The sequence below is a fragment of the Manis pentadactyla genome, chromosome 8 (assembly GCF_030020395.1).
Source record: "Manis pentadactyla isolate mManPen7 chromosome 8, mManPen7.hap1, whole genome shotgun sequence".
In the NCBI taxonomy this organism is placed as follows: Eukaryota; Metazoa; Chordata; class Mammalia; order Pholidota; family Manidae; genus Manis; species Manis pentadactyla.
This window is the reverse complement of record NC_080026.1, coordinates 131,514,144-131,539,371: the sequence shown is the minus strand read 5'-3', so window position 1 is coordinate 131,539,371 and position 25,228 is coordinate 131,514,144. Positions and strand designations below refer to the sequence as shown.

At 36.8% G+C, this 25,228-nt stretch overlaps 1 protein-coding gene across 11 annotated transcripts in view; it reads left to right on the top strand.

Annotated features, from left to right (window-relative positions):
* The window catches only part of ATE1 (arginyltransferase 1), a 163,792-nt gene that overhangs the window by 3,742 nt on the left and 134,822 nt on the right, over positions 1–25,228 (top strand). For 5 of the 11 annotated variants that reach the window (XM_057506419.1, XM_057506418.1, XM_057506417.1 and 2 more), the window contains exons 3-8: positions 1,941–2,003; positions 2,643–2,746; positions 4,475–4,720; positions 15,570–15,799; positions 17,629–17,757; positions 18,670–18,798. In XM_057506419.1, the coding sequence (XP_057362402.1) occupies positions 1,941–2,003; positions 2,643–2,746; positions 4,475–4,720; positions 15,570–15,799; positions 17,629–17,757; positions 18,670–18,798 (901 nt within the window). The remainder of the gene's footprint in view (positions 1–1,940; positions 2,004–2,642; positions 2,747–4,474; positions 4,721–15,569; positions 15,800–17,628; positions 17,758–18,669; positions 18,799–25,228) is intronic. The other 6 variants (XM_036899006.2, XM_036899003.2, XM_036899001.2 and 3 more) reach the window with 2 other exon arrangements.

Genomic DNA, 25,228 nt, shown 5'->3' with positions numbered 1-25,228 from the left:
TATGAGACACCAAATCTGCTGGCGCCCTGGCCTTGGACTTCCCAGCTTCCCTAACTATGAGGAATAAATTTATTAGTCTCTGCTGTTGTGCTGTAGCAGCCCGAATGGACTAAGATACTCCCCACTCCACAAAATAGTTGAAAGCAAAATTTAGATATGTCAGTACCGCTGTAATAACTATGTATTTCTATGTAATAACTATGGTAATATATCATAATGCCATTATCATACCTTACAGATAGTAATTATAGTAATTAATACTTTGTAAATAATAGTTTAATATTTTAAAAATTCATTCGCTTGTTACCTAGTTTTGATTAGATTTTCTGCTTATCTCAAAAATTTCCTTTTTTTTTAGTCGGTTTATTTGATTTAAAATTCCATTAAGGTCCACACATTGTCTTTGATGATTAAAAAATTTTTTGGTAGTTAATTATTTATTTATTTATTTTTTATTAAGGTATTATTGATATACACTCTTATGAAGGTTTCACATGAAAAAACAATGTGGTTACTGCATTTACCCATATTATTAAGTCCCTACCCACACCCCAGTGCAGTCACTGTCCATCAGTGCAGCAAGATGCCACAGATCCACTATGTGCCTTCTCTGTGCTTTTGGTAGTTATTTTTATGTAGATTATTTTAGAGTAACTATTAGGTAAAGCAGTGTTAAGTGCTCTATGCCAATACTTCACAAAAGACTTGAGATTAAACACAGCAAATGAAACTTCACAACTTTTCTTAAACTTAGTAAGGTAGATATAGGTCTGATGCTGAAGGACTTTGTATGCCATGATAAGGAACTTTTTTTTTAAAGGTAGAGGAGGCCATCGAAGGCTTTATGTTCAAGGGAAATGTTATAGAATTTGTGTTTTGGAAATGATCATTCAATAGCAGAGCAGGTGGTTCTGGAGGCAGGAAGACTAGTTGTGGACATTGTTGTGGTCTTCAGATGTGAGATGGTGAGGACTGTATCATCTTTAGTAGCAGTGGCTATAGATTAGGAGAGGACAGACTTAAGATACATTTTAGAAGCAGAAAGCTTAAGAGAGATACATTAGAGAGTCTGAGATGACTCCCAGGTTTCTGACTTGGGAACTGAATTTGTGTGTGTTTGCCTGGGCTGCCATAATGAAATGCTGCAGATTGGGTGGCTTAAGCAACAGAAACTAATTTTCTCACAGTTACGGAAGCTGCAAGTCTACAGCTTTTTTTCCTTCTGAGGCCTCTCTCCTTCAGTTGCCCATGGCCGCCTTCTCATCGTGTCCTCATAAGGTCTTTTATCTTTGCATAGGCACCCTTAGTGCCTCGGATCTCTTTGTCCAATTTCCTTTTCTTGTAAGGGCATCAGTCAGGTTGGATTAGGTCTCATCCCAACAGCTTCATTTTAACTTAATCACCTTTTTAAAGTCCTTATCGCCAAATACAGGTATCTCCAGATACTTCCAGTATTCTGAGGTGTTGGGGGTTAGAGTTCAAAATATGCATTTTGCGGGGCAAAAGTCAGCCCATAATGTCGTGGCTTTGCTATTAACTGAGATCCAGAAAGCACAGAAAGGATCAGGTTAGTTTTGGAGTATATCATGAGGGTGTAGGCACCTTGGTCTCAGAGCATCTTGGACACTTTTCTCTGATTGTCCTTGTGGTATTGAAGACCGGGGGTAGGTTGAGTCATGGGAGGGATTGTAGGCACTGATGAGAGGGTAATTGAGATGGTTTACCTTGCAGTGTGTGTGTAAAGGCTTAGTAAAGAAAAAAGCTGGGGCTTTTGTCCTTCGTATAACCATGTTGCAAGATTATTTAACTTATGAAGAGTAACTAAACCTACATGCATTTTTACACTACTCAGACTACAGTAACTTTGTGCTCCTGTCCTAATCTACTTTGTTAAATACAAGCAATATGTAAGAAATTAATAAAACTATTTTATATTTTAGAAGTGGGAAATATGTGTACAAACCTGTTATGAATCAAACATGTTGTCCTCAGTACACAATAAGGTAAGAACTTTAATAGAGTGTCTATAATATGAAAATTGTGTGTAATTTTTCAGTAGAATCTTGCCTTTTTTAAATGTTCATTTCCATTTTAGGTAGACATTCTTTATAAGGAGAAGCAAATGAGTTACTGTCTTTTCTGCATACTAATTCTATATTTATGGGCCAGTCAATAGCTTTTAATAATACAGTTCAGTTGGTTTGGATATAAAAAAATAGACTATTTGGCAATCTAGTCAATGATACCATGAAATACGAAGATATTTGTAAATACTCAAATTACTTTTAATAGCAAATTTCTATAGGATTTAATCACTTTAGGAGCTTTCCATGTTCTAGTGTATTGACCCAGTGCTTACATTCAGCAGTATTACAGGGTCTTTGGTCTCCTTAGTAGTTACCACTTGTACATCAGCATTTCTCCCATTCTCTTTTTCCTAGTAGCTTATGTCTTTTTTTTTCTAATCCCTTAACTGTAGTTTTAGTGAGATTTAGGGTAAGAGTAGAGGGTACATTAAGCCTCGTCTTTACCCAGAAATCCCAGGCATGAGCTTTGCTTCACTGTACTAGATACTATCCAGAACTGATTTTATTTCTTCAAAGTTTGAGTTCACTTTTTAAATACTTATTTTGCTTTCCTAGGTGCCGACCTTTACAGTTTCAGCTATCAAAATCTCATAAGAAGGTTTTGAAAAAAATGTTGAAATTTCTGGCTAAAGGGGAAATTTCCAAAGGAAATTATGAGGGTAAGATGGGATAGGGTCTAAAAATTACTGACTTTAACTTGAGTTATATTTCCAAAGTTCTTTTTTTCAGTCACTTCTTAAGTTAGGTAAGAGGAAGGGAGCCATACTATAATCAGGCACTGCTTACTGCTGTCATGATGTTGATTACTGTTAGCACTGCTGTTGCTTTTAGCACTAGGCCCCAAATCAAGGTATGGGAAATATGTGTCAGGAAATCTCTAGCTTGGGAAGAAGATGGAGGACCATTTTAGCGATGTGATAAAGATGTGAGTTCATTGATATTTTCATTTTCCCAATGCTTTGACAACTCTCATCTTACTTGATCCAAATACTCTCCTTATGAAATCAGTAGAAAGTGGAGAAACAGATGCTTAGGTACAACTTATACAAGATTGCACAATCACTCTTAATGCTGATTTTCTATGTTTGAGTAAGGTTCTGCTTCAGTAAATTACATTGCCTGAAATTCTGTTTATTTGTCTTACAGATTTTGAATTGAGTTGATTTCCTAAAAGATAATTGATAATACTTAATTAACTTTGGTTACAGATACTTTGCTTTTTCACTTTAAAAAAAGAAAAGTTTTCCTATAGACGCTGCCTACCTAGCATATGAGCTTAAAAATTGGGAATGCCACCCATTTTCAGAGCTTGTTCTCACTTCTGCCATAGGAAATGTGTAATCCTGGGAGGCTCCTACCCCAGTCTTAGTTTGCTAATTCATTCCCCTATTAAGTTTTGAGTGCCTACAATGTCCCAGTCCCTGTTTTAAGCACTGCAGATACAGTGGCCAGCAAGAGAGGTAAATTCTTTGTCTTCATGCCCTGTCCTTAATGGACCAGGGTTCAGGACACTGGAAGAGCCTTTGCAGAGCTGGGAGCAGGAAAGAGGCCGGAAGGCTCAGGGATCTAGAGGTTCCTGGGCAGTTGGAGCATTGGAAACATCAGAGTTTTGGTGCCGCTCTTTATTAGTATTGTTGCTACGTAATTTTAAAGGTTAAACAGATTTTGTTGAAACTTTTTTTTTCCAATGGTTGGGAATCATGTTTGAATTGCAAAAATTAATATCCTGATAACCTTGGAGGATGTTGTCTATTCATAAATTAACAGTTGCCTGTCTTCTTATGCAGCTTTACATTTGGTTCTTTATTTGACTTGTTATAGGTTTCTGAATTTTATATGTCTGCAATTTAATTAATGAGAGTGATGTACTCGTTAGGGTAGAAAGCTAAACAGCTGTAACAGAGAGACACCAAAATGCAATGACTTAAAATGGTAGAAGTCTGTTTCTTTCCTCATACAACAGTTCAGTGTGGGTGTTCCAGGGCAGCCTGCAGCTCTGCTCCCGCCCAGCCATTCTAGGACTCTCTTCAACATGTGACTTCTAAGGTTGCTCTGGTTTTTACTAATCCAGCCAGTGGGAGGGGAAAGGGTGGAAGTTCAGGGTCATAAATTTCTTTTAAAACAAGCAAGGCTAAATTGGACCTGCCAATTTGGTTATATTCCATTGGTGGGAGCTTGGTCACAACTTGCAGAGGGACTGGTGGTGCATTCCCTTGCATGGCCACAGTCTTAACTACAGCTCTGTTACTGCGGAAGATAGGAGAATAGATTTGGCTGATACACAGTAGTCTCTGCTGCATTGGATAAAAGGGGCATTAGTGCCTCCTATATGTATGTTAATTGTCAAATGGCCTGGCTGATGGACTTTGATTTCTTTTGATTTATAGATGAACCCATGGAGCCTACCATGGAGGACGCCGTGTCGGGTGACTTTGCATTAATAAATAAGTTGGATATACAGTGTGACCTTAAAACACTCAGTGATGACCTCAAAGAGAGCTTAGAGAGTGAAGAGAAGGGAAGAAGCTCAAAGAAAGAAGACTCTAACGAATTAATTCAGTCACAAGGCACAGAGAAGTTGGGCTCTGATGAACCATCACATTCTGTTAAAGTGCACACGGTTCCTAAGCCAGGTAGTGGGTTTGTTACAGGCTGTTTTAACATTGTAGAAAATGATTTTCTTTGCGTTTGAGACATTGGAAACCCTGGGCCCTCTCATCAGCTGAAAAAAATTAATTACTCATGAAATCTGTAAAACAGATTCATGTTTTATACAGCTTATTATGTGGATTTAGGTAGACATATGACATGTTTTTAAAACTATTGTGTTTAAAAAGCTTGAAACAATAGCTTTATTATCCTCTAAGAAGACATTATAAGAGTTCCGTCTCTCCTGACTACCATAGGGCCCTAGAGGTTTGAGAATCAAGTTTTTTTTGTCAGTGAAAAGATACGGTTTTAAACATTTTTATTCTTAGTGTTGAGTCAAAGTCAATTTTAGGTGTTCTTTCCAAAATACAGGCATTGTAAGATTCTTTTTTATAGTCAGATTTATGTAGTCATAATTTTAGTTTAAAAATTTCCAGATTTTTATGTTTAACTTTGTCTTTAAGAAGGTAAGACTTTTTTCTACATTTTCACTTATAAGAGAGAATTAGGTTTAAAAAGTTTATGCAATATTCAATGGGTATATATGTGTGTATGCACCACACCGTGTCTGTGTGGGTGTACGATTCTTTTAAAATTACTTCCTAAAATGTCCATTTGGGTGGTTATTGTTCAGTTCTTGAATTCGTTCTTATATTTATACAAAATGATCCAAGGGGAAGATTTGTAGTACTATTTTAGCTTTTCTTGTCTAAATTCTAAGCTACTTACTGTAAAGCACAGAAAACTTTGTTTGCATTTTTATTGATAGTTTTTTTTAATGTAAGGTTTTCATGGCATTTAAATTGATGTTGGTCTGAAATTTCATCCACATTAATAAAATAAGAATAGTCCAATAAAATATTTTGAGGGACTTAGGTAACTTCTTTCAGTTCTTACCCTCTTGGACAATAAGGTCAGTTCTTTTACTATTTTTATTATAAAATACTTTTATTATAAAAATTATAAAAATCTTCTGGGTAATTTCAAATACAGAAAAATATAGACAATATTACAGTGAACTTCCATGTACCTTACCCTCATTTGAAAGTTATTAACTCAGAATCCCCACTGTTGTTTCATCTATCCTCACATCTGTTTTCTTTTTTTTTATTGTTGGTATTGTTAATATACAAGTACATGAGCAACATCGTGGTTACTAGATTCCCCCCATTATCAAGTCCCCAACACATACCCCATAACAGTCACTGTCCATCAGCGTAGTAAGATGCTATGGAGTCACTACTTCTCTTCTCTGTGCTATACTGCCTTCCTTGTGCCCCCCACTACATTATGTGTGCTAATTGTATACCCCTTATTCCCCTTCTCCCTCCCTTCCTCCCCCAGCCCCACCGCTGGTCCCTTTCCCTTTGGCAACTGTTGGTCCATTTTTGGGTTCTGTGAGTCTGCTACTGTTTTGTTCCTTCAGTTTTTGCTTCTTATGCTCCACAGATGAGTGAAATCATTTAGTACTTGTCTTTCTCTGCGTGGCTTATTTCACTGAGCATAGTACCCTCTAGCTCCATCCATGATGTTGCAAATGGTAGGATTTGTTTTCTTCTTATGGCTGAATAATATTCCATTGTGTATATGTACCACCTCTTTATCCATTCATCTACTGATGGACACTTAGGTTGCTTCCATATCTTGGCTATTGTAAATAGTGCTGTGATAAACGTAGGGGTGCATATGTCTTTTTCAAACTGGACTCCTGCATTCTTAGGGTAAATTCCTAGAACTGGAATTCCTGGTATTTCTGTTTGCAGTTTCTTGAGGAACCTCCATACTGCTTTCCACAATGGTTGAACTAGTTTACATTCCCAAAAACAGTGTAGGAGGGTTCCCCTTTCTCCGCATCCTCACCAGCATTTGTTGTTCCTAGTCTTTTCTATGTTGGCCATCCTAACTGGTGTGAGGTGATATCTGATTGTGGTTTTAATTTGCATTTCCCTGATAATTAGTGATGTGGAACATTTTTTCATGTGTCTGTTCGACATCTGAATTTCTTCTTTGGAGAAGTGTCTGTTCATGTCCTTCACCCATTTTTTAATAGGGTTTTTTGCTTTTTGGGTGTTGAGGTGTTTGAGTTCTTGATATATTTTGGTTGTTAACTCCTTGTTGGATATGTCATTTACAAATATATTCTCCCATACTGTAGGATGCCTTTTTGTTCTATTGATGGTGTCCTTTGTTGTACAGAAGCTTTTCAGCTTGATGGAGTCCCATGTGTTCATTTTTGCTTTTGTTTCCCTTGGCTGAAGAGATGGGTTCAGGAAAAAGTTGCTCATGTTTATATTCAGGAGGTTTTTGTCTTTGTTTTCTTCTAAGAGTTTATGGTTTCATGACTTACATTCAGGTCTTTGATCCATTTTGAGTTTACTTTTGTGTATGGAGTTAGACAATAATCCAATTTCTTTCTCTTACATGTAGCTGTCCAGTTTTGCAAACACCAGTTGTTGAAGAGGCTGTCATTTCCCCATTGTATATCCATGGCTCCTTTATTGTATATTAATTGACCATATATGCTTGGGTTTATATCTGGGCTCTCTAGTCTGTTTCATTGGTCTATAGGTCTGTTCTTGTGCCAGTACCAAATTCTCGTGATTACTGTGGCTTTGTAGTAGAGCTTGAAGTTGGGGAGCATCATTCCCCAAGCTTTATTCTTCCTTCTCAGGTTTTCTTTGGCTATTCAGGGTCTTTTGTGGTTCCATATCAATTTTAGAATTATTTGCTCTAGTTCGCTGAAGAATGCTGTTGGTATTTTGATAGGAATTGCATTGAATCTGAATTGCTTTAGGCAGGATGGGCATTTTGACAATATTAATTCTTCCTATCCATGAGCATGGGATGAGTTTCCATTTATTGATATTTTCTTTAATTTCTCTCATGAGTGTCTTATAGTTTTCAGAGTGTAGGTCTTTCACTTCCTTGGTTAGGTTTATTTCTAGGTATTTTATTCTTTTTGATGCAATTGTGAATGGAATTGTTTTCCTGATATCTCTTTCTGCTAGTTCATCATTAGTGTATAGGAGTACAACAGATTTCTGTGTATTAATTTTGTATCCCCCAACTTTGCTGAATTCAGATATTAGATCTAGTAGTTTTGGAGTGGATTCTTTAGGGTTTCTTATGTACAATATCATGTCAGCTGAAAACAGGGACAGTTTCACTTCTTCCTTGCCAATCTGGATGGCTTTTATTTCTTTGTGTTGTCTGATTGCCGTGGCTAGGACCTCCAGAACCATGTTGAGTAAAAGTGGGAAGAGTGGGCATCCTTGTCTTGTTCCTGATCTTAAAGGAAAAGCTTTCAGCTCTTTGCTGTTAAGTATAATGTTGGCTGTGGGTTTGTCATATATGGCCTTTATTATGTGGAGTTACTTGCCCTCTATACCCATTTTGTTGCGAGTTTTTATTGTGAATGGATGTTGAATTTTGTCAAATGCTTTTTCAGCATCTATGGAGATGATTATGTGGTTTTTGTCCTCCTTTTTGTTGATGTAGTGGATGATGTTGATGGATTTTCGAATGTTGTACCATCCTTGCATCCCTGGAATAAGTCCTACTTGATCATGATGGATGATCTTTTTAATGTATTTTTGAATTCAATCTGCTAATATTTTCTTGAGTATTTTTGCATCTATGTTCATCAGGGATATTGGATTGTAGTTTTCTTTTTTTGTGGTGTCTTTGCCCGGTTTTGGTATTAGAGTGATGCTGGCCTTGTAGAATGAGTTTGGGAGCATTCCCTCCTCTTCTACTTTTTGGAAAACTTTAAGGAGGATGGGTATTCGGTCTTCAGTAAATGTCTGATAAAATTCAGCAGTGAAACCATTTTGTCTAGGGATTTTGTTTTTAGGTAGTTTTTTGATTACCAATTCAATTTCATTGCTGGTAATTGGTGTGTTTAGATTTTCTGTTTCTTCCTGGGTCAGTCTTGGAAGGATGTATTTTTCTAGAAAGTTGTCCATTTCTTCTAGGTTATCCAGTTTGTTAGCATATAATTTTTTATAGTATTCTCTCATAATTCTTTGTATTTCTGTGGTGTCTGTAGTGATTTTACCTTATTCTGATTCTGTTTATGTGTGTAGACTCTTTTTTTTTTTTTTCTTGGTAAGTCTGGCTAGGAGGTTTATCTGTTTTGTTATTTTCTTGAAGAACCAGGTCTTTCTATTCTTTTATTCTTGATTTTATTTATTTCTGCTCTAATCTTTATTATGTCCCTCCTTCTATGGACTTTGGGCCTCATTTATTCTTCTTTTTCTAGTTTTGTTAATTGTGAGTTTAGACTGTTCATTTGGGATTGTTCCTCTTTCCTGAGGTAGGCCTGTATTGTAATACACTTCTCTCTTATCATGGCCTTTGCTGCATCCCACAGATTTTGCAGTGATGAATTGTTGTCATTTGTCTCCATATATTGCTTGATCTCTTTTTATTTGGTCATTGATCCATTGATTATTTAGGAACATGTTATTAAGCCTCCATGTGTTTGTGGGTTTTTTCATTTTCTTTGTGTAATTTATTTCAAGTTTCATACCTTTGTGATCTGAGAAGCTGGTTGGTATAATTTCAATCTCTTTTTGTGGCCTAGTATATGATCTATTCTTGAAAATGTTCCATGTGCACTTGAGAAGAATGTGTATCCTGTTGCTTTTGGATGGAGTGTTCTGTAGATGTCTGTTAGGTCCATCTGTTCTAATATGTTGTTCAGTGCCTCTGTCTCCTTACTTGTTTCTGTCTGGTTGATCTGTCCTTTGGAGTGGTGAGTGGTGTGTTAAAGTCTCCTAAAATGAATGCATTGCATTCTGTTTCCCCCTTTAACTCTGTTAGTATTTGCTTCACATATGTAGGTGATCCTATGTTGGGTGCATAGATATTTATAATGGTTATATCCTCTTGTTGGACTGACCCCTTTATCATTATGTAATGTCCTTCTTTGTCTCTTGTGACTTTCTTTGTTTTGAAGTCTATTTTGTCTGATACAAGTACTGCAACTCCTGCTTTATTCTCACTATTAGTTGCATGAAATATCTTTTTCCAACCCTTTACTTTCAGCGTCTGTATGTCTTTGGGTTTGAAGTGAGTCTCTTGTAGGCAGCATATAGATGGGTTTTCTTTTTTGTCCATTCAGTGATCATGTCTTTTGATTGGTACATTCAGACCATTTACATTTAGGGTGATTATCGATAGGTATGTACTTACTGCCATTGCAGGCTTTAGATTCATGGTTACCAAATGTTCAAGGGTAATTCCCTTACTATGTAACAGTCTAATTTAACTCTGTGTGCTATTACAAACGCAACCTAAATTTTTTTTCCTCCTTTTTCTTCCTCATCCATTCTTTATATATTAGGTATCATATACTTAGGTATGTTAGGTATCATAGACTCTTTGTCTATCCCTTGATTGACTTTGGGGGTAGTTGATTTGATATTGCATCTGCTTAGTAATTAATTGTTCTAGTTTGCTGTGGTTTTATTTCCCCTGGTGACAGCTATTTGATCTTAAGAATACTTCCGTCTATTGCAGTCCCTCCAAAATGCACTGTAGAGGTGGTTTGTGGGAGGTAAATTCTCTTAGCTTTTGCATATCTGAAAATTGTTTAATCCCTGTTTCAAATGTAAATGATAACTTTGCTGGATACAGTATTCTTGGTTCAAGGTCCTTTTGTTTCATTGCATTCAATATATCATGCCACTCCCTTCTGGCCTGTAAGGTTTCTGCTGAGAAATCTGATGATAGTCTGATGGGTTGTCCTTTGTATTTGATCTTTTTTCTCTCTCTAGCTGCTTTTAAAAGTGTGTCCTTATCCTTGATCTTTGCCATTTTTATTGTTATATGTCTTGGTGTTGTCTTCCTTGGGTCCCTTGTGTTGGGAGATCTGTGCACCTCCATGGCTGAGAGACTTATCTCCTTCCCTAGATTGGGGGAGTTTTCAGCAATTACATCCTTAATGACTCTTTCTATCCCCTTTTCTCTCTCTTCGTCTGGTACCCCTATAATGCGAATATTGTTCTGTTTGGATTGGCCACATAGTTCTCTCAATATTCTTTAATTCTTAGAGATGCTTTTTTCTCTCTGTGCCTCAGCTTTGTATTTCTCTCCTGTAATTTCTATTCTATTTACCATCTCTTCTACTACATCTAATCTGGTTTTAAATCCCTTCATTGTATGTTGCATTTCAGATATGGAATTTCTTAATGATTGAATCTCCAACTTAAATTCGTTCCTGAGTTCTTGAATATTTTTCTGTACCTCCATGAGCATGTTTATGATTTTTATTTTGACCTGTCTTTCAGGAAGATTGGTGTGTTCAGTTTCATTTGGCCCTTTTTCTGGGGTTTGTGAACCAGGTTCCTTTAACATTTCATATTTCTATGTGGCGCCCTCTAGTGCCCAGAAGCTCTAGTCTCTGGAGTTGCTCAGCCCCGACGAGTGACATAGGGGGTTGCAGGGGCGTGGTGCCTGTCCTGGTGGGAGGAAAGAGCTGTTTCCTGCTTCCTGGCTGCAGTGCCTGTCTCCAGTGTCAGAGCCAGTGGGCCGAGCACACAGGTGTAAGCCTCTGCGCTTTGCGTCTGTAGCTGTTGTAGGCGGAGCCTCCCTCTGGCTGGCCTGACGCCAACGCAGTGACTGCTGGTTTGCAAGCCAGTCCAGGCAGGCCAGGAGGAAGGTGCAGCAGGCTGTGTATAACAGTGGGGGGCCTTGGAGCTGTGTAGCCAGCCATGGGGATGGAGCACCTGAAGCCCCTGAAAGTTCCCAACCTGCTGTGCAGAGTGTGCCCAGACAACCTTGTCCACCTATCCCTTCTCCTGTGCAGCAAGCTCCGAACAAACTCCACCCCTCCAGCAGCCCTTTCACTGCTAGGAATCCTCTCAGACTGCCTGCCTTTCCTTTGCCCCAGAGTGGGCGGATGTGGATCCCTGTCCTCCACAAATGGCTGGAATCTCAGTCTCTCAAATATTCCACCTGTCTTAGCTTTTCAACCCCTCTAGTGTCCAGAGCACCATGCCATGTAGGTTTGTGCTCCCAAAGCAGATCTCCTGGGCTGGCTGTTCAGCAGTCCTAGGCTACCACCCCCTCCCTGCTCCGTTTCTCTTCCGCCAGTGAGCTGGGGTGGGGGAAGGTCTTGGGTCCCATCGGGTTAAGGCATTGGTACATTCCCTGTTTCCTGAGGTCTGCTTTGTTCTCCAGGTGTATGCAGTCTGGTGCAGCCTTCTTTCCTGTTGCTCTTTTAGGATTAGTTGTATTAACTATATTTTCATATTACATGTGGTTTTGAGAGGAGTTCTCTGTCTCACCTCTAATGCTGCCATCTTGAATCCTCTTATCTGGTTTCTTCTAGCATTTTACTTAAGCAAATTCCAGACATTATATCATTCTGTATTTCAGAATGCATCTCTAAAAAGTAACTTAAAGAAACATTCACAATACCACTGGAACACCTAAATAAAATTCCTTAATGTTATGAATATTCAGTGTTTAAATTTTCAGTTTTTAAACATTTGTTTGCATCAGGATCCAGATAGTATCCACATATTGAAATTGGCTGGTGTATTTTAAAAACTGGTGTATTTATAGGTTTCCCTTTCATTGCTTCCACTTTTTACTTGCAGTTTATGTTTTTCTGGGTTGTTGATCCCACTCTCTGTATTTGACTGGTTACATCTGCAGGGTAGTTTAACAGTTTCCCTTGCCTGCTTGTAAATTGCTGTTTGGGTCTAGAGCCTTGATTAGATTTAGGGTTAAACTGTTTTTTTTTGGAGGGCAGTAAGTCTTTAATCATATTCAGGTTCAAATTACTTATTTGAGAATAAGTAAGGTTAGTTCATGGGTGGTGGGATTTTCTTTCAGGAGACATACAATGTCTGGGAGTGTCTCTTTTTATGGATCCATGCTAAGTGCCTTAGCCCACTGATCCATTAGATAATTCTATCATTTGTTCATTTACTGGCTGGAAAACTTATGTGAAGAGAACCATCCCCTCATCTATTTGTTTCCCATAAGGACTCATAGCAAAGGCAGAATGAATTCTTGAATATTGCGTTTTATTACATTCTTCAAAATAACATCTTCTAACTGACCAATTTTTTTTTTTTTTGGTATCATTGTGAACTCATGGATCTAAACACATTTGCTACATTAAAATCCTTTGCTCCTGTGGGAACTCCTCTAAGTTGGCTTCTGAGTCCTTTTGATACAATAGCAGTAGCCTTGACAACTTCCTTGCTATCTGGTATTGCATAATGCTCCTGGATCATCTTGTACAGTCATTTCTCCAAGGAGTCCTGGTTTCTTTTAGTGGGAAATGGTATTTGGAGATCACAAGCTGGACAAGGGGTGGCCATTACTGCTATGGCCATTGTTTTCTAGGCCTTTTCAGGGACTACACCTAAAGGTCATATTGAGACTTCGATTTCAATTCAGGACTACAGTATTTTTACTTTTTTGTTTGTTGTACATTTGTATCTTCTTTTTTCCATACTGAGAAAACCTAGTTCTCAGAGACACTGGTGATGGAAGAATAAGATTAGAATGTTACAGTTACCCATTTGATCCTACTCACACAATAGTTGTGGAGTAACAGTACTAACTTTACTTGCAGCAGTATGATGACTGAAATACTAAAAAACTTTTTGCAGTTTTTTTCCCCCTTAGGATATCTTTTACTAAGAATGAGTGACAATGCTTTTAACATATTAGGAATTTTTAGATTTTCTCTGGAAACCTGCATTTCCATTTTAGTGTAAAAATGTTAAAAATATTTTTTCTTGAAGTAAACTAGAAATTATGCAGATCTACTGAACTCTCTTCAAAACACTTGAGATGAATCTAAGATTCTTGAACCTCTGTAGGTGCAGGTTTGGTGTGGTATACAAATTCTATGTTGATGATCTGTTTCCATTTTTTGAAGGTATTGATCTGGGGAAATCTGTATCCTGAGTCAGCTGAAATGCTAATTTGCTGTCCATTGCAGTGGTAATGTGGTGGTACATAAATGTAGAATAAAACAACCATGGAAAGGATTGCTTAGTCTAGTGGATCAGTGCCAAGATGACATAGGTCATCTTTCATAAAAATGCTGAAATGTCACTTCTCAATTCATTCTGGATAGGTTCATAATTTGTTAATTTTTAAACTTTGTAGGCAATGTAATTTTGAGTAACTTAGAAAATGCAGGGTTTTTTGCCTTGTTACCATTTACAGAGTGCTTATATAGGTAAAATGTTATTGTAGGTATTGGTGATGCATGTAATAGCTAATAATAGATAACCCTAATTAAATGGTAGGTACTGTTTTTTGAGCTGCACATCTGTTAACTCAGCCCTCATAGCAGCTCCATTAGTAGAACTGGTTATCTTAGTTGAACAGGCAAGGAGACTTGTTCAAGGTCATCTAGCAAAGTGACCAGAATGACCTCAGGCAGCTCATGTCAAAGTGTGAGCAGTTAACCAGCATGCTGTTGTGCTTCTCAGAACAAATTTAAGAAAGACACATTCTTTGGCCAAAGAAAATGAATTCTCTAAGGCAACAGAGTAATGGTTACTTATAGAGTCAGTCTTCCCTTACCTGGTTACTAGACTTATTCAGACTTTTTTATAGGTAAACTTTGCTTGTAGTTGGGAAACATGTCAGTGAAGTTGTAATATAGTCCCACTTAGTGAGCTCCTTGTTCTCTCATCACGTTAGTTTCTTTTGACTAGCTCTTGGTCTCTGGCAAGTCCCTTAACACTCTAGGGCTTAGTGATCTTCTTAGTGAAGTTGAACTTACTAGTCTTGCAAGCCTTCTTGTTGCTGACTTTTATATTTCAGGATCCTTAAAAAAAATAGCATTTTCTTTATTTTATTAATAACTTTAAAAAAAAATTACAAAGTTCATTGTTAGAAAATTTGGTAAAAAGAGACCATTATGAAAAAAGAGGAATGTCCGTTCTCTATTTCTTAGCCCAAGTAAAATGACTGTTAACATGGTGGTATATTCTTCCCAGGATTTTTTTGTAGATATTTTTAATGAACATACTTATACATAATTAGAGTTATGTTTTAACATTCTATAATGAAAAATCCCCTAAAATTTCTAAAGCATTTTTAATGACTGTGTGATATTCCATTGCTTAGCTGTTTTAAGGATTATATAATTATTTTATAATTGGGCATTTAGATTATTTTGAGGTTTTCATTTGTGTTCGTTATTTGCCTCTGGTTCTTACAATGTTCTCAAAATAGATTACTTGAAGACTTACAAGATTAAATTTGTGATTTATAATAAGATTTTTATATTTTATAGGGTAATCAGTTTGATATTCTTTTAATTAAAACAAAACTCTGATTAACTAGAGTTGAACTAGTGAGACCCTCAGTTAGATGAAGAGAGAAACAAATACCTTCAGCTGAGCAAGGATATTTTTTCATTGCTGCCAGACTAAGTTCTGGAATCAGTTCTCATTTATACCTGGTTCCTAATAAACATTTATGTATGTCACCAGTGGTTTCAGAGAAATGTCACTTAGAAATGGGCTAGAGGCAGCAGTGCCCTGAAGAAGGTATTTATTATCTTTCCACTTTCAAAGGCAGAGAAGTTGATGAATGTTAAAAAAAATTATTTTTCAACAGTAAGAGCTACCTGAAAAGTTTGTGTGACTATTTTCTTTGGCAGTTTCTGCTTCTAAGAATTTTAAGATCAACTTAAAGCTCCACCCAGGATCCTCTGAAACATCTACCCCAAAGCTGACATGACTGTTGGAATTCTTTGGACTTAAGTCTGTAGAATCTTTGAGAACTTTGGAAAAACATTTCCAGAAGCTAAATGTGATTGGTCTGATGTTTTGAAATTCTTTTTAGGCAAAGGAGCAGATCTGAGTAAGCCTCCATGTCGAAAAGCAAAGGAAATCCGGAAAGAAAGGAAAAGGTTGAAACTCATGCGGCAGAACCCAGCTGGAGGACTTGAGGGTCTCCAGGCTCCAGGTGGACCACCATCTGTGTTCCCACCAAAGGCCAAACACAGCCAGGCCCCGTCACTGGAAGATTTCATTGTTGGCTCTTTGCCAGACTGTGGATCACACAAATTAGAGGTACATTGGAGGATGTTCTCTTGTGGTTGGTTCTATTTTTTTGTATTTTAGGTACTTTGTTTTCATTTGAGGTTATACTATTTGACATGTTTGCTGTTTCAGTAATGGGAAATTTAAGTGAGTTGGGATGAAGTAGCATTTGTGTTTACTAAACTAATTGCTATTTGAGAAGACCCTTTTTTTTTTTAAAGATTTTTAAAAAAACCTTAAGGCATTTTGGCTAATGAATTTGTGATAACAATTCCAGTTTTAGCATGTTAATGTGTAAGTGCTCTGGCTTTTTATATCCCTTGATTGAAATTTAGTAAAGTGAAAAAAAAAACAGTATTTAAAATTAGTTTTTGGCAGATTAGTTTTAGATGATGAAAGAGAATAGATTACTGTTTTATCCATTCTGATATTCTGATCTTGATCAAGGTAGTTAATGATATTATATATGCAAGCCAGAAGTGAGAAATAGACAGTACTAAATTATACTACTGTAGTCTTCTCTTATTCCTATAAAGTTATCTTATAGTCTCATAATTCCCCAAACCAATTTAAACAATATGAATTTTAGAGTATTCCTGTATTTTTCCCAAACTGATGTACACTCCAGATTAAGTCTGAATTTTTCAGTATAATTTTGGCATGTATAAAATTTTTTTCTAAAACATTAGCCATAATGATTTTTATCATATTCTCATACCTGATTAGTAACTGGTCATCTTTGGAATTTACAGGTTAATATCTTCTAAGAATATTACTTACCACTGAAGATCTGATATTAAAAACTAACTTTGGTGCCATATAATCCTTAATACAACATATATTTTATCAGACATAAGGTTTAATGACTTTGACTGTTTTAATTCCTTAGCTACTGTCACTTTGGTGTTGACTCCGTCCTCCCCAAATTGGGAATGCCACCTAAATTGAACACGCTACCAAAAATATTTCATGAAGATTGTTTTATCTTTTGATCATAAGTAGTAACATATGCAGGGCACCAGGTATACCTAACATAATAGTCCTTTAGTTGGCAGCTTTTACTTTTTTAATGTAATGACACCCAGGTTTATTGTCCACTGTGTGTCACTCTTTGTTCACAGAATTACTACTTATGACACACATGAAAAGTTCCTAATCATGCTATTTTATTATATTACATTTGATTTTCTGTTTCACTATTTTGTTTTGATAACATGTTCCATCTGGTTAGTAAATAGTGTTCAAATAAATGTTAGCCATTATCACATGCAGTTGCTGTTTATAACTTATCATTATTTTATATATGAGGAAACTAAGGCACAGAGAATTTATTTACTTGACCAAGATGGTGACATTAAAATTTAAGTAAAGGAAATCCTACTTAAGAATCTTCATTCTTAACTATGCTATGAAACAGCAAACTTGTCCTTTACACTTAACTAAGAAAAAGTTTGTAAATTTAGTTAGCAATGATGGATGAAAGAGTGTCCAAAATATATATTCACATTTTTAGTCTTTCTGGTTTACTGAAGGTGAGTTGCATGCTGCTAAAATTGAAGAGTATTTATTTACATTTGTTTCTTGATTGCCAGAAGTACTCTGCCATTTTACAATAGGAGCATTCTTACATAATTTTAATTTGGTTATAGAGCTTAGAAGTTAGACAGAATCCTTTGCTTTCTTGAGTCTATAAATTGAAGTAATTTTTTCTTTATTAACTGATTTTTAATGTTAAAATATTGTTATATGTTAATGCCTTAATATTTTGAGTTCTCTTTGGGTGGGAGTAACTGTTAATGCATATTCCATGGGTTAAATAAATGAATTAATGAGCATTGTTTTTTTAACTCCTTCTGAAGGTGAGGGTGGTGAGATCATCTCCACCAAGTTCTCAGTTCAAAGCCACATTTCAGGAGTCTTACCAGGTCTATAAACGTTACCAGATGGTTATTCACAAGGACCCACCTGATAAACCAACTGTGAGCCAGGTCAGCAGGCCAAGTGTAATTTTTCTGGGCAAATGGAAGTTTCTCTTTCATTTGATGTCATTATGTGAATTGGTTTATTTATGGTACATTTTATTTATATTCAATTTGCAGCATATCTGCAAAGAGATAGAACTGTGGATTAATGAACATTCTGAAAGTGCAAATTTTACCTAGTGCCTTATTAAATGCCAGTCATTTATAATTTCAAAGTGGGAAGTAACACATATTGCCTTTATTTAAAGTCATTATGTTTAGATACATTTATTTAAAAGTTAGTAGTAAACAGAGTTCTACATTAAAATATGAGAAAAATGAAAAAAATGCTTTAGATTTTTATGGTAGGCATACTCTTTGTGCACATAGTTGATATGCTTTTCCCCACTTAAAAGTCATGTATGTATAGACAGAGTTCATAACAACTAAATCGCTCTTTTTATGTACGTAGAAGCCCTACACAACTGAGTGGGACTAGAAAAGTAAGATAGTAGAATGGTTTAATAGCAGTCCTCATGTGTCTGCATTTTATAAATCAAATTACCCAAGAAAAATATGGAAAAGAGAAAAAGCTTAAAACCGTAAAGATAAGTAGAGTTGTAAAAAGTAGTGGCCATTACCAAAAATAGTGACTCTAGTGTATGCAGAGAACCGCAATAGGTGGGTAGAGAAAAACACAAAAATGTCCTGGCCCGTATGAGTTTAAAATTTTCGTAAGTATTACTATTAGTGTAAAGTTAGCTGACAGGATCTTCTGTGTCAGTCAGGCTGTTCCAGGGTTTACTCATTTCATGAAAAAGTCCATCTGAGCTTTGGAAGTGGATTTGCAGAGATCTTACTCTAGCCTCACCTTCAGAAGCATATCATCAAGGTAGATATGTTTCAATAGCATTTGCTTGTATTTTCCCTGCTCTGAAGGTGAGGTTAGTACCTGTCTCCTTTGAGGACCCAGAGTTCAAGTCGTCCTTCAGCCAGTCATTTTCTTTGTATGTCAAGTATCAAATGGCCATACACCAGGACCCGCCTGATGAATGTGGCAAGACAGAGGTACCTTTTGTTAAATATTTTTTCCTGTTGATGAGCCTGTCTCTGAAGAAGCGTAATATACTTTCTTAATACCATTTTCTTATCTTTTAAGTAGAACTGATGATCCTTTCAGTGTATATTACTGAAATTTGTGGAAATGAGTCACATGTGAGCATTTTAAATCCCTCAGAAAAAAGGATATTTTTTGTGTGGGGGCAGGTTGAGTTTGAGAAACTTAAGAATAACCAGTTGTGTGACGATACTAGTCAGAAGTCAGCATCTGGCACTCAGCCTGTGGAGAGGCTGTAGGGCAGCGCTCTTGTGTTTAGACACGGTATGGTTGAGGCTTTTTAAAAAGGCCTTTTTTGTATTCTTTGTGCTAGGTTACATATTCTCAATTTTAGTTTGTATTATGGGGCAACTCCATATAATTTAGCAGTATCCATGTAATTTAAGTGATGTGTGTAGTCTATAGACTAACAATCTATGCTATAAAAGTGATAAATATGTATTTTTTAAGAAATAAACTATTTACTTAAAATCCTTTTACAGTAAATTTTAATGTGAGCCATTCAGATTTTTATTTCCTTTTGTATGCAGTTACTGTACATTTTCACTTTATATTCACTACCATTGGTAGTTCTGAACTCTGGGTACATGATTGATCTTGTGTTTAAATAGAAATATATATTGGATTTCCTTACTATATAGCCAGATAGTTTTGCCTTAGTGATCCATTTTATAGGGTCACATGCTTACAGCAAATTTGTACTGGTGGAAAAGTTTTCAGCACTGTAGTACTTTGATTTCATGCAAGTGACTCTATTTAGCTTTGATGAATCCTTTGACTTTGAGATCACTCATAGCATTTTATTTATCTTGCATCTAACTCAATTCATATGTAGTTTTTCAGATATTTGAAATGGTAGTGTTTTTCATGTGGGCTGATCTATCATCTCTTTGAGTATGGTTTCTAAGAAATAACATGAAATTACATTGTGCAAGTCAGGGCTACACTGTGATTTCTAAAAAATAATCTCACAGCTTTATTGATATATAATTCACATACCATACAATTCACCCATTTAAAGTATATGATTCAAAAGGTTTTATTATATTCACAGAATTGTGCAGTCATCATCACTAACTCCAGGACATTTTCATCACCCCAAACCCTATTAGCAGTCCTCATTTTCCCCCAGACACCCCAACTCTAGGTAACCACTATTCTGTTTTCTGCCTCTGACTTACCTAATCCGGGCATTTCATGTAAATGGAGTCATATGGTAGGTGGTTTCTCATTCATTGGCTTCCTTCACTTAGCATAATTTTTCAAGTTCATCCATGTTGCAGCTTATATCAGAACCTCATTCCTTTTCCTGGCTCAATAATATTTCATTGTATGGATGTGTCATGTTTTGTTTTCTAGTCTTAAAGTATGGCATTTTATATTGAAGGAACCTAAATCTTGTCATAGAGTGCAATGTAATTTCCCCTTGTACATGACTACAGTTTCCTTGTCTTTTTTTGATTTTTTTTTTTTTTATAATAATTATTTTTTATTGAAGGGTAGTTGACACACAGTATTACATTACATGAGATTCAAGTGTACAACACAGTGGTAGAACATTTATATACATAATTCTAGGTTCCAGCTATCACCCTACCAGGCTGTTACAATATCTTGACTATATTCCTTATGCTATGCATTACATCCCGGTTACTAATTTATTTTACCATTGGAAGTCTGTCCTTTTTTTTTTTTTTGTGAGGGCATCTCTCATATTTATTGATCAAATGGTTGTTAACGACAATAAAATTCTGTATAGGGGAGTCAATGCTCAATGCACAATCATTATTCCACCCCAAGCCTAATTTTTGTCAGTCTCCAATCTTCTGAGGCATAACAAACAAGTTTTTACATGTAGAACAAATTCTTACATAATGAATAAGTTACATAGTGAACAGTACAAGGGCAGTCATCACAGAAACTTTCGGTTTTGCTCATGCATTATGAACTATAAACAGTCAGTTCAAATATGAATACTCATTTGGTTTTTATACTTGATTTATATGTGGATACCACATTTCTCTCTTTATTATTATTATTTTTAATAAAATGCTGAAGTGGTAGGTAGATACAAGATAAAGGTAGAAAACATAGTTTAGTGTTGTAAGAGAGCACATGTAGATGATCAGGTGTGTGCCTGTAGACTATGTGTTAATCCAAGCTAGACCAGGGCAATAAAACATCCACGTATGCAGAAGATTTCTCTCAGAACGGGGGGGTGAGGTTCTAAGCCTCACCTCTGTTGATCCCCAATTTCTCACCTGATGGCCCCCCTGCGACTGTGCCTGTCTTAGGTTGTTCCTCCCTTGAGGAATCTTACCCGTCTCTGGCTAACCAGTCATCTTCCGGGGCCATACAGGGAAATGTGAAGTTGGTAAGTGAGAGAGAAGCCTTATTGTTTGAAAAAGTTAGCTTTTTACTTCTTTGCATATTTATGCCCTGTGGCTTCTATGCCCAGCATTTGTCTTGAGGTATCTTTACCACTTGGAAGAATTATGATACTCGGTAAATTTGATATGAGGCACGAATTCTATTTAAGGGTTGTAATTAGGAAGGAAGAAGAAAAGCTATAGAAGTAGCAGGCGGAAGAAAACATGGGAAGATTGATTATTTCTTTGATATATCTTCTTGTAGAGTAACTTCAGCATGTATAGGTTTTAAGCTACTACTTAAATTGCACACACACATTAACATAATAGGAGTATAGTTACATAACCAAAGCATATCTGTAATTACCAGCCATCTGCAGTGAAACCAAGAAAACCAGTTAGGCACCTTAGGCATTTGTGAAAACTTATCTATGATATGGTGGATATTGTCCAAATGACCTTGAACAGTCTGAGAGAAATCAGACAAATTAAAACAACCCATTCCTGGGGACTGTTCACATGCCATATGTTCTTTTAACAATAAATAGTTTGTAGTTGTAAGACTTTGGAGCGCTACAATTTGCACTTCTCCAAATTCTTGGTTGAGTTCCAACAGTATAGATCCAGTCCAATTTTGTTGTTTTACTGTATGCACAGGCCAGCTTAGATATCTCCTTCCTCATTCCCATGGCAGGTCCAGGAACTGGTGGGATGAGTGCATCTACAGCTGTAGCAGTGCGTGGATCTTTGTTGGGGTTTTTTGATGATCATCTTCTGGCATGAGTCTTCCAGAGGGTGCAGATGTTGGAAGTTCTTTTTCATATGGTATCTTAGTTCATTTTCGGGGTAGCCCAATTAGGCTTTGATCCTCTGTATAAACACAAACAGACCCTTTGCCTACACTTTTATATGCCCTTTATACCCTTGTGTAGAACTCGTTGGAGGTTACCACACAGGAACTGCCCTTTTTTTTTTTTTTTTTTTTTTTTGCTATCACTAATCTACACTTACATGACGAATATTATGTTTACTAGGCTCTCCCCTATACCAGGTCTCCCCTATAAACCCTTTTACAGTCACTGTCCATCAGCATAGCAAAATGTTGTAGAATCACTACTTGCCTTCTCTGTGTTGTACAGCCCTCCCTTTTCTCCTACCCCCCCATGCATGTTAATCTTAATACCCCCCTACTTCTCCCCCCCTTATCCCTCCCTACCCACCCATCCTCCCCAGTCCCTTTCCCTTTGGTACCTGTTAGTCCATTCTTGAGTTCTGTGATTCTGCTGCTGTTTTGTTCCTTCAGTTTTTCCTTTGTTCTTATATTCCACAGATAAGTGAAATCATTTGGTATTTCTCTTTCTCCGCTTGGCTTGTTTCACTGAGCATAATACCCTCCAGCTCCATCCATGTTGCTGCAAATGATTGGATTTGCCCTTTTCTTATAGCTGAGTAGTATTCCATTGTGTATATGTACCACATCTTCTTTATCCATTCATCTATTGATGGACATTTAGGTTGCTTCCAATTCTTGGCTATTGTAAATAGTGCTGCAATAAACATAGGGGTGCATCTGTCTTTCTCAAACTTGATTGCTGCATTCTTAGGGTAAATTCCTAGGAGTGGAATTCCTGGGTCAAATGGTAAGTCTGTTTTGAGCATTTTGATGTACCTCCATACTGCTTTCCACAATGGTTGAACTAACTTACATTCCCACCAGCAGTGTAGGAGGGTTCCCCTTTCTCCACAGCCTCGCCAACATTTGTTGTTGTTTGTCTTTTGGATGGCAGCCATCCTTACAGGTGTGAGGTGATACCTCATTGTAGTTTTAATTTGCATTTCTCTGATAATTAGCGATGTGGAGCATCTTTTCATGTGTCTGTTGGCCATCTGTATTTCTTTTTTGGAGAACTGTCTGTTCAGTTCCTCTGCCCATTTTTTAATTGGGTTATTTGTTTTTTGTTTGTTGAGGCGTGAGAGCTCCTTATATATTCTGGACGTCAAGCCTTTATCGGATGTGTCATTTTCAAATATATTCTCCCATACTGTAGGGATCCTTCTTGTTCTATTGATGGTGTCTTTTGCTGTACAGAAGCTTTTCAGCTTAATATAGTCCCACTTGTTCATTTTTGCTGTTGTTTTCCTTGCCCGGGGAGATATGTTCAAGAAGAGGTCACTCATGTTTATGTCTAAGAGGTTTTCGCCTATGTTTTCTTCCAAGAGTTTAATGGTTTCATGGCTTACATTCAGGTCTTTGATCCATTTTGAGTTTACTTTTGTATATGGGGTTAGACAATGGTCCAGTTTCATTCTCCTACATGTAGCTGTCCAGTTTTGCCAGCACCACCTGTTGAAGAGACTGTCATTTCGCCATTGTATGTCCATGGCTCCTTTATCAAATATTAATTGACCATATATGTCTGGGTTAATGTCTGGATTCTCTAGTCTGTTCCATTGGTCTGTGGCTCTGTTCTTGTGCCAGTACCAAATTGTCTTGATTACTATGGCTTTATAGTAGAGCTTGAAATTGGGGAGTGAGATCCCCCCTACTTTATTCTTCTTTCTCAGGATTGCTTTGGCTATTCGGGGTCTTTGGTGTTTCCATATGAATTTTTGAATTATTTGTTCCAGTTCATTGAAGAATGTTGCTGGTAGTTTCATAGGGATTGCATCAAATCTGTATATTGCTTTGGGCAGGATGGCCATTTTAACGATATTAATTCTTCCTAGCCACGAGCATGGGATGAGTTTCCATCTGTTAGTGTCCCCTTTAATTTCTCTTAAGAGTGACTTGTAGTTTTCAGAGTATAAGTCTTTCACTTATTTGGTTAGGTTTATTCCTAGGTATTTTATTTTTTTTGATGCAATTGTGAATGGAGTTGTTTTCCTGATTTCTCTTTCTGTTGGTTCATTGTTAGTATATAGGAAAGCCACAGATTTCTGTGTGTTGATTTTGTATCCTGCAACTTTGCTGTATTCCGATATCAGTTCTAGTAGTTTTGGGGTGGAGTCTTTAGGGTTCTTTATGTACAGTGTCATGTCATCTGCAAATAGTGACAGTTTAACTTCTTCTTTACCAATCTGGATTCCTTGTATTTCTTTATTTTGTCTGATTGCCGTGGCTAGGACCTCCAGTACTATGTTAAATAACAGTGGAGAGAGTGGGCATCCCTGTCTAGTTCCCGATCTCAGAGGAAATGCTTTCAGCTTCTCGCTGTTCAATATAATGTTGGCTGTGGGTTTATCATAGATGGCCTTTATTATGTTGAGGTACTTGCCCTCTATTCCCATTTTGCTGAGAGTTTTTAACATGAATGGATGTTGAACTTTGTCAAATGCTTTTTCAGCATCTATGGAGATGATCATGTGGTTTTTGTCTTTCTTTTTGTTGATGTGGTGGATGATGTTGATGGACTTTCGAATGTTGTACCATCCTTGCATCCCTGGAATGAATCCCACTTGGTCATGGTGTATGATCCTTTTGATGTATTTTTGAATTCGGTTTGCTAATATTTTGTTGAGTATTTTTGCATCTACGTTCATCAGGGATATTGGTCTGTAGTTTTCTTTTTTGGTGGGGTCTTTGCCTGGTTTTGGTATTAGGGTGATGTTAGCTTCATATAATGAGTTTGGGAGTATCCCCTCCTCCTCTATTTTTTGGAAAACTTTAAGGAGAATGGGTATTATGTCTTCCCTGTATGTCTGATAAAATTCCGAGGTAAATCCATCTGGCCCGGGGGTTTTGTTCTTTGGTAGTTTTTTGATTACCTCTTCAATTTCGTTGCTGGTAATTGGTCTGTTTAGATTTTCTGTTTCTTCCTGGGTCAATCTTGGAAGGTTATATTTTTCTAGGAAGTTGTCCATTTCTCCTAGGTTTCCCAGCTTGTTAGCATATAGGTTTTCATAGTATTCTCCAATAATTCTTTGCATTTCCGTGGGGTCCGTCGTGATTTTTCCTTTCTCGTTTCTGATACTGTTGATTTGTGTTGACTCTCTTTTCTTCTTAATAAGTCTG